We start from the raw sequence: 9,185 nt of genomic DNA, 5'->3' as shown, positions 1-9,185 counted from the left end.
GGTGATACTTTTCCCTCTTTGGAGATACCATTTTCTTTCTTCTCCGCCGCGGATTCGTTCGACGGTTGTAGATTCGTTGAGGAGTGGTTCTCTCCGGCAAATCTTAAAGAGACTTCGTCTTCCGCGGCCTTTGCGGTTGTGGAAACAACTGCATCGTCTTCGTATTTCACTACTCGCGGCCTCTTCCTCTTAGGAGCTGCATTTATAATATAAAAAAAAAAACTGAGCAAAAAGATCACAAGACCTAATAAGAGATCGTTGTGAATCGGAGAGAACTCGAGATGACTAACCGATCGCCGAATTTGCATTTGCTGCTGATGGAGTAGCAATCTGCGAGTTGAACACCGGCGGAGATAACCTCGACTTCTCTTCTACCGTTGGTTTACTCATCTCACCGGAATCATTACCGGCGGCGTCTTGTTTAGCTGGTCCTTGAGGTTGTCTCATCATTCCGTATAAAACCTCCGCGATCTCGATCTCGATTTCGTCTTGTACCGCCACCGGAGATTTTGGCGGAAGCGGCTTCGGTTTTGGTCCAGGAGTCTTCAAAAAAAAAAAAAAAAATTTAATTAGACAAAATAAGCCAAAGATGAAGATGAAGAAGAGAGTGAAGAGATATGAGAGAGACTAACCATCTTCTTCCTGACTAAAACGTTGGAGGAAGATGGTGACAGAGGAGCTGGTGGTGATGGAGAAGCTAACATAGAAGCCGGACTTGAGATTTGCCGGTGAATTTTCTCGCCGGAACTGAAAACTCCACCGCCGCTAGTCCAAGACTCATGCGGTCTCTTAGTACATGCTGTAACCGTAAAACAAACAAACAGAATTAGAAGAGAGCTTCAAACAAACAGATAAAATCAGAGCAAACCAAAAAAAAAGAAAAAAAAAACACTTAAGTGGATAATGCAATTTTTCCACCTCTCTCTACCTGACCGGGCTTTTCTAGGAATCGACACACCGATCATTTCGTCGGCGGCTTTCCATGAAGATACAATAGGAGACGATGGCGTCGGAGAAGGAGACGATCTGAAAGCTTTACTCTGAGGAAAACTCTTCCTCTGATGATTCGTCATAGCCGGTGGAATCATCTTCATCGCTTCACCGCCGTCGTCGTATTCTTCATCATCGTTAACACTCTCCTCGGAGGTATCGTCGTCGTCTTCTCCGCCGCCGTCGTCTATATTATTACCTCGTTCTCGTCTTCTCCTTTTACTCCGGCTGTTTAACCGATCTCTCCCCTTCTCCCTTTCTCGATCTCGATCCTTCTTAGAACTCGTTTCACGATCTCTTAACCTCGTTGTCTCCGTATACTCCACCGGAATATCCACCTCTGTGATAAAAATGACAAAAACACCAAATCAGAGATCAATAATAATCTCTCCTCAGATCTGAAGGAATCGAGAAGAGGAGAGAATTAAAAAAAGATACCTGGAGAGTCTCTGAAACTTCCGGCTCTATGTCTCCGTCGAGTAGAGAAGCCATTACCGGCGGCCGCCATGGGCACTCTTCGAGCTTCTCTATTTCTCTCCATCTCTCTCTCTCTATCTTTCGAGACTTGCTTGCTTCCCATTATCTTCCAATATATATTTTGGGTTGTATAAAAAGAGGCAGTATAACCAAAAACAAATCAACGGCTCATATCAGAACATTAAAACATTGTAGTAATCCACACCGTTGGTATGAAAGATCCAACGGACTTTATTAGAGAGAGTTCCAGCGTGGCGAAATCAAGTCCCTCCAATTATTTAATTATTATGTTCTCATCAAAAGAGATTTGTCATAGTATAAAATAAAACTAACCCATATTTCTTTCTTGTCTTTTAAAAAAAAATATAATTTGACACCACTGATATATTTCTTTAATAGAAAATTTTTCTATATTTTAATTGATATGTCTCACATTAATCTATTCACAATAAGGCAGACAAAAACTATATAGTGTATTCAAAAGAAAATAAAATGAGTTAGTAAGCAACACACACTTTTAAACAATAACCTAAATGAGTTTGTCTCTTCACTTTTAAACAAATTTTCACATTTAACCTTTTTTTTTTAAACCCATAGGTCTTTTATCTTTAATAAAAGGAGTCTCTCCAATGATAACATAGTATTCCTTTTAATCAATTTTCTAGTTTTATGTAATTTTACTATTAAAATTGTATTTAATAATTCTCTAAATTACATACAACTAACAAAAAATAATTTGCGCTATCTTGTACATTATCATTTGATTTACTTTTCTTTTATTACAAATGATCAATCTTTACACCTATCAACTTATTTATGAAGTTTTTTTCCTTTTTTATCGAGTGGCTCTGCAATTGACAGTTCTATTTGCATTACAAAAATCTACGTTAATGTATGACTCTCCCTTCACTATATTCAAGATGGACATCTCCAGAGTCTCCACTCTTTGACAACAAGACCACAAAGAACGATGTTACTTGTATCACACTAGAATTATTTGATAGGTTTGCTTTATGCATTTGCAATAAACCGCAATCTATGGAAATCAAACTTCAAATTTGATGTAAAAGCATTAATTATCTTTTGGTTAACTAGTATAGATAAAGAAATACTTAGGAGGGTTATTGGTTCAGGATTTAAATAGAGTTTTAAAGACTTTAAATGTTATGTAGAATATGTTGTTATTGAATCAATATTTTGTTAAAATTTGTTAAAGTTTATTGTTATTAGTTTGTGATTTATTAAAAATCATTTAAAATTTTAATAAATTTGAGTTCTTGGATTCAGACTTTTTATAAAATCAATAAAAGTTTTGTGTTATTCAATAAAAATAAAAGAATCTAGGTTTGTTAATGAATTCAATTATTATATTACTAGTTCATGATTTTATACATTTTCTTCACAAAATAAAGTCACCTAAAGTATCACAAAATACATAGATTGTTTGGAACACTAGCTTTACAAGATTTTAGAATACTAAACAACAAAACTATATAACACTATTTAGCAATCCTTAAAAATCTTTCACTTATTCATTTTTGATGTTTTTGTTGAAGTCTTCAAATTTTTTTTTAAATTAGAATCCAATAACACCCTCTTAGAATCCTTGTGGTATCAGTTTTTTTTATAAAAAGTAATAGGAAATGCCATAAATTTTAAAAGGTCTGCCAAAATGTAAAAGTATTTATTGTAGAAATTTAATTAAAAACAGCTGATTATTGATTTGTTTTTTTAATGTATGTGCCATTTAGAATAGCAATATAAAAATTATTTATCATATTTTGTATTATTGTAATATTTTATGTGAAAAAAAAAAACAAAATTGAACGAAAACACACGAAGAAAATGTGAATTGAAATAGTTTTTACTCAAATCGATATGAGAAAAAGGTACAATGTATGTGTATAATATTGCTTTTACATAAGAGATATCGAACGCCTTGTCATAGATTTCTTCTTTGTTTTTATTCTCTTTATTTTGAATAGTAAATCGTAACGTTTAATAACATAAATGCCAAATTCATCGTTTTTAATGACTTTTACGTCATGCTTTGGAATCCGAGATTGTAACGCCTATCTCGATGGACAACAATTAGAAGATGGACTTTTGGCATTTGCTCCAACCCTTAAAACAACGTTTGTTTCTCCGAAGTGAAGTGTATGCATGCTTCTCGAAGAACTAATAGATAACACCATAAATCTGAGTGGAAACAGGTTTCTTATCCATCCGAATTATAGGGTTTCTACGGTCCATTGGGATTTTTATTAAGCGGAATCTCTGGACAATCTTTGAACAAGAACCAACATAACAACAACAATTGTGATATTTTATTTTACATATATTCCATAAACATTTTTCGTAACAACCTTAGTTTATTACGCAAGCCAGTCTTGAACCTATCTAAGAAAAAAAATCTTGTATTACACCTTTAACCTTTTATTAAAGCCAGTCTTGAGATTTTATTATAAGAAGCTACCTTTCGTTAGAGCCCGTGTGGAGGTTTTACGATAAGAAGCAGAAATAAATTTGTAAACTTGTTATGTAGAGAACTAAAAAGAAAAATGGTAATCAATACCTCCTTTTCAATAAGTTATAGCTAGCTACAATCAACTTAGATCATGTTTGGCATCCAATCGCTGCGACATCGACCAAAAAAAAAAAAGTAACAGAGAAAAACTTGATCCCCTATTAGTTTTAGATGCATCGACTGATTTTAATTTTTGATGAAGAAAACTATCAATCGCTAGATATAACAACGATACTTTTTCCAAAATAGCGACAGTGGATCTAATATGCATTGATCTAATATTTTTTTCTGATCAATTCTACTTTTGCCTTGGTCTGTGTCATTGTTTTCGGTTATTGTCGATGTCGCAAATGTCACTCCCTCAATTCCTCAAACATGACTTTAGTCTTTAGCTAACGAAACTTCCAATAATATATCAACCGAAGCAATATTTATTCACATAAAATCCTAAACATGTGTTTTGAGTTAGTTTCTTTTGTTCAAGGCCGGCTCTGCGTTTCATACTTGTATAGCGTTGCTTATTGCTTGCTACTAATGATTTATTTCTTCATCTTTTGTAACTTCCCTAAATAGAACTTCGATTTCACATGATAGAAATGTGAAACAGTGAATCCTCGTTCCCCTTAATTATTACTTATTTTATCTCTACTTGTCCGTTTATTCAAAATTATTGCAATTTAGTACCCATAACTTTACTTATTTAGATAAAAAGCCCTCACATCCTAAAAGTGGTGTAGAAATTTCACTTGATTTTGGAATTTTCACATACAAAACCAAATCGGATCCAATCGATGATGATTCCGGCGAAGAGATTTCTGTTATCTCCGTTTGTTGGCGTAACGATGACCGTGGGTCTCGTCGCTCTCTACTTCAGATCTTTCCTCAAGGCTCCACACCACCAATATAACCAAGTAACTCAGTTCTCTTCTTCCAACTCTATCTTTTCCTAGTTCTGAAATTTCCCAATAGAGACAGACGAACTTAGCTGGACTGAACTAGACAAGAGGTCTTGTCTGTGTAGTTGTTATGTATGGGTCAGAGATTAATCACAACTGAAATAGAGAACCAGTGTTTTTATGATGTCTCATGTCTTGGATTTGATGGTTTTTTTGTGTTTTTTTTGTTGATGCTGTTTCAATATTCAAAAGAGGTTATTCTCTGCTGAAGAGTTGGCATTGTATAATGGCACTGATGTAACGTTACCTATACTCTTAGGGATTCTTGGGTAAGTCTTTTCTTCCTTACTGCTGTCTAAAAACATATGTGAAGAAACAACTTGTAAAAAGAGTACCTTTACATATGGAAATACAGATCTGTGTTTGATGTGACGAAAGGAAAATCTCATTACGGTAGTGGAGGAGGTTACAACCATTTTGCTGGAAGGTTTGTTCTGGTTTGATCGATTATCTGGAGAGATTCTCATATGTTCTTGTATATATTTTTTGTGTTGATCTTGTATGTTTCTCGCTAATGTGATGTGTATTTCCATGTAATTCTTGAGCTCAGAGACGCTTCTCGTGCTTTTGTTTCTGGGAACTTTACAGGTATTTGTATATTGTTTGCTGCATTCTTCAGTGAGTGATGAAGAGTTTTTCGTAAACTTTTCTAGGAGATAATCAGCATACCTTTTTAATCCAAAAAACGTTTTGGGAATTTAGTAGTTTGTGGTCTTTGCTTCTTTTGGTACGTATGGAAATTGATTTGATATCCCCTAGAAATGAGATTTAGTCTCTTATCTTGCTAATGTTAAGTGAGAATATGCCCATTTTCTACGGTGTTCCTCCCTTTTCACTTCTTTGGGTCCTCATAAAACATTGTTAGTCATGCATAAAGAAGTCAAAGTCATTCAAACTTTGTTAGTTATTTGAGGAAGATTGTACCAAAAGTCCCTGAAATGTATAAACTTCTCGTGTTTGTGCTATGATTACTTTCTTGTGCAGGAGATGGACTTACAGATTCGTTACATGGGTTATCTAGCAGTGAGGTAATGCCTTTTAAGCTTTACATAGTTTCTCAATGAGAATTATGGAAATGTCTAAGATAGGATCTCAATCTTGCCATTGTCCCAGATGTGCTTATTTCTTCATAGCTATCACTTTCTAAGATATTGAAGTAACACAGAATTTGTTAACTGTTTGATATTCTATATATCCGTAGTTAAATGTTTGATATGGCCTGACAAAGATCTCTTTCGCGCAGGTGAAGAGCATTGTTGACTGGCGAGGTTTCTACTCCAGGACCTACATGTAAGTTATATGTTTCATTAACACAATAGAAAGCTAATGCGTAGTGATTACTGACTGCGAAGGTGGTGTATGGATAATGCTTGACTCACCTTAATCTCTATATTATATATAAGTCATATTGGTTTGGCTCTCAGCTTATAATTTGTGATCAATAGTCCTGTTGGGAAGCTTGTTGGGCGGTACTACGATAGCCAAGGAAATCCAACAAAACATCTAAAAGGAGCTGAAGCAAAAGCCTCCAGAGGTGCACAACTTATGGAGAAACAGAAGACCGAGGAAGCCAAGCAACCGAGTTGCAACTCACGATGGAGTCAAGATGAAGGTGGAGAGGTATGAATTCTTGTAATCTTTCTCGATTTGGTTTCAAGGGGAGAATTAGTTTTAGAACATAGCAAGTGAACCTTCATGGAATTAAAAACATAAGAACTAAAGGATTACCTCTTTATGTAGGTTTGGTGTGATGTTGGGGTGCCAAGATTAGTACAAAGACCTTTAGAGATAGCAATAACGGGTTCAATGAGCAAACGTTGTGCTTGTTTTGAGGAAGACCAACTTGATCAGTCTGGATTGGAGATCTATAAAGACTGCGAGCCTCTTGCCAAGACTTGCAGGGTTTAAATGTGTTCCCTTCTAATCTTCAATGTAGCCTTTTGTACTCTTTTATACACATAGTAGACGTCTTTTGTTTTTTTCTGTATCGATGCATTGCGTGTAGTTTATGTGTAATTACAAATTAAAGGACAAATTCCAAAATTCTATATACAGGTTGATTTTGGTTACACATCGTGCTGTTTTTGCTTTTGCGTCGACAGATTGCGTAGTTAATGTGTTATGAAGCTAAACGGCAAAATAGTTCTAAATTCCACGGTGTATTTTGGTTACACACCGTGCCGTCTTGCGTTTGCGTTGATAGGTTGCGTGTCATGTGAAGGTGGACACTGGCGCATCCTTCGCTGAAATTTTTGGCGGTAGCTTCTTCAGGGTTGCCAAATTTTGAAATCTAAATTTCTTCAGAAAAGTTTGTTAATCGGAGAACCAAGAGGCGAAATTGGGAGTACTCTCCGTCGTAAATCACCGGAAAAAATGGTGTTTCTCTCACGAAAAAAGCCGCCACCGCCACCGCCTCCGTCATCATCCTCAGCCGCTCCGTCGATTAAAATCCCCCAGCCGCAAAATGAATCCGACGCGGTGGATAAGATGACTGCGATTCTCGCGGAAGTCGGATGCACACTGATGAACCCGTACGGTCCGCCGTGTCTTCCTTCCGATCTACACGCTTTCCGCCGCAATCTCACTATTCGCTTTTCGTCTTGCTCCGCTAATTCCGGCGAGAGAGATAGCGTCGCTTCCCTTCGCTCCGTTTTCATAGCTGGGTTCTCATCGTACATTCAATCTCCGAGTAATCTTCGTAGGTCAGTAAAATTTTCCAACTCGAGTTTTTCCAAATCAAACCTAAGATTCACCAAATTCGTAATCGGATTTGTTCATATTTATCGTGTAGAGTGCTTTCGTCCTCTTCATCAACCAAGAGAGACGAGAGTTTAGTTCGGAATCTCCTTCTTGTACCTCCTATTCAACTTGATATTCAGGAAATGCTACTCGAGAAGCTTCCGGAGTACTTTGATGTTGTTACAGGATGTACGTTGGAGGAAGATGTTGCTCGTCTTATCATCAACCATTTTCGTTGGCTCGACTTCATTGTTAATCCCGATGTGTTCACCGATAAGCTGATGCAAGTTCTATCGATTTGTCCTTTGCATTTAAAGAAGGAAATCATTGGATCGTTGCCTGAGATTATTGGGGATCATAACTGTCAAGCTGTGGTTGATTCTTTAGAAAAAATGCTTCAGGAGGATTCTGATGTTGTTGTTCCAGTGCTTGATTCTTTCTCCAACCTTAATTTAGATGATCAATTGCAAGAACAGGTGAGGGTTTTGCTTCATCATTGGTTGAAGGTTCTGTATTTGTACATAGTTACTGATGGAATGCCGTTTTTTCCCTTTTTTTAAAGGCGATTACAGTAGCAATATCATGTATTAGAACAGTCGACGCAGAGCACATGCCATATCTACTTAGGTTTTTGCTTCTTGCTGCTACTCCAGAAAATGTTAGAAGAATAATCTCCCAGATACGAGAACAGTTGAAATTCACCGGAATGTCACAACCTTGTCCTTCTCAGAATAAACTTAAAGGAAAAATACCTGCATATAACGCAGAAGGTTCTATTCTCCATGCTTTAAGATCAAGCCTTCGGTTTAAGAATGTAAGTTGGATTCGTTACAGTTGTTGTTTAAGCATGTTTATCATTATCTAGCGTCACTATATTTTCTGTTTATAGATACTCTGTCAAGAAATCATAAAGGAGCTGAATAGTCTGGAGAAACCTCGGGATTTTAAGGTAATTGATGTATGGCTGCTTATTCTCATGTACATGAACGGGGACCCCATCCGGAAGAGTATCGAGAAAATATTTAAGAAGAAAGTGGTCGATGGATGCATACAAGAAACCCTGCTTGATCAATGTATATGTGGTAATAAAGAGTTTGTGCAGGTGATCTTCTTAACAATTTTGAGAAGTTTCTGATTCTTGCAAAATGTGGGAATGTTATTTTGGAAATTTAACCCGACTCACTCATTATTGTAGGATAATTTTGCATCATTTGTTTCTTTGGCTGAACACCTCTTGTCATGCAAAGAAGAAAAGGCAAGGGAAATGGGCTCGCATATCTATACTCGTCTTTTTGAAGGGTTTGCTGACAATTATTCAAGACAAGAGGTGAGACCATGCTAACATGTCATAGTATAATCACTTGTAGCATAATTAGTCCATTTTGTTCTAATTCGAAATTTCGAATTGGTTGCAGATTCTAGGTGCTCTAGTGACACATGTGGGATCTGATAACAAATTTGAGGTCAGTTCGGTCTTGGAGATGATGACGGCTCTG

At 36.4% G+C, this 9,185-nt stretch overlaps 1 protein-coding gene across 2 annotated transcripts in view; it reads left to right on the top strand.

The window, feature by feature from the left end:
* The first annotated feature begins 4,573 nt into the window (after positions 1-4,573).
* LOC104773250 (membrane-associated progesterone-binding protein 4-like) overlaps positions 4,574-9,185 on the top strand; it is a 5,575-nt gene continuing 963 nt past the window's right edge. Inside the window, exons 1-8 of one of the 2 annotated variants that reach the window (XM_010497831.2) lie at positions 4,574-4,905; positions 5,143-5,219; positions 5,306-5,377; positions 5,501-5,538; positions 5,935-5,978; positions 6,194-6,240; positions 6,396-6,570; positions 6,691-7,021. In XM_010497831.2, coding sequence (XP_010496133.1) covers positions 4,786-4,905; positions 5,143-5,219; positions 5,306-5,377; positions 5,501-5,538; positions 5,935-5,978; positions 6,194-6,240; positions 6,396-6,570; positions 6,691-6,858 — 741 coding nt within the window. In that variant the 5' untranslated portion in view covers positions 4,574-4,785 and the 3' untranslated portion in view covers positions 6,859-7,021. Of the gene's footprint in view, positions 4,906-5,142; positions 5,220-5,305; positions 5,378-5,500; positions 5,539-5,934; positions 5,979-6,193; positions 6,241-6,395; positions 6,571-6,690; positions 7,022-9,185 lie in introns of those variants that run through there. The other variant, XM_019242611.1, reaches the window with a different exon arrangement.

This window comes from Camelina sativa, unplaced genomic scaffold (assembly GCF_000633955.1).
Source record: "Camelina sativa cultivar DH55 unplaced genomic scaffold, Cs unpScaffold00506, whole genome shotgun sequence".
NCBI lineage: Eukaryota > Viridiplantae > Streptophyta > Magnoliopsida > Brassicales > Brassicaceae > Camelina > Camelina sativa.
Note: the sequence above shows the minus strand (reverse complement) of the source record. Positions and strands in the feature narration are given on the sequence as shown.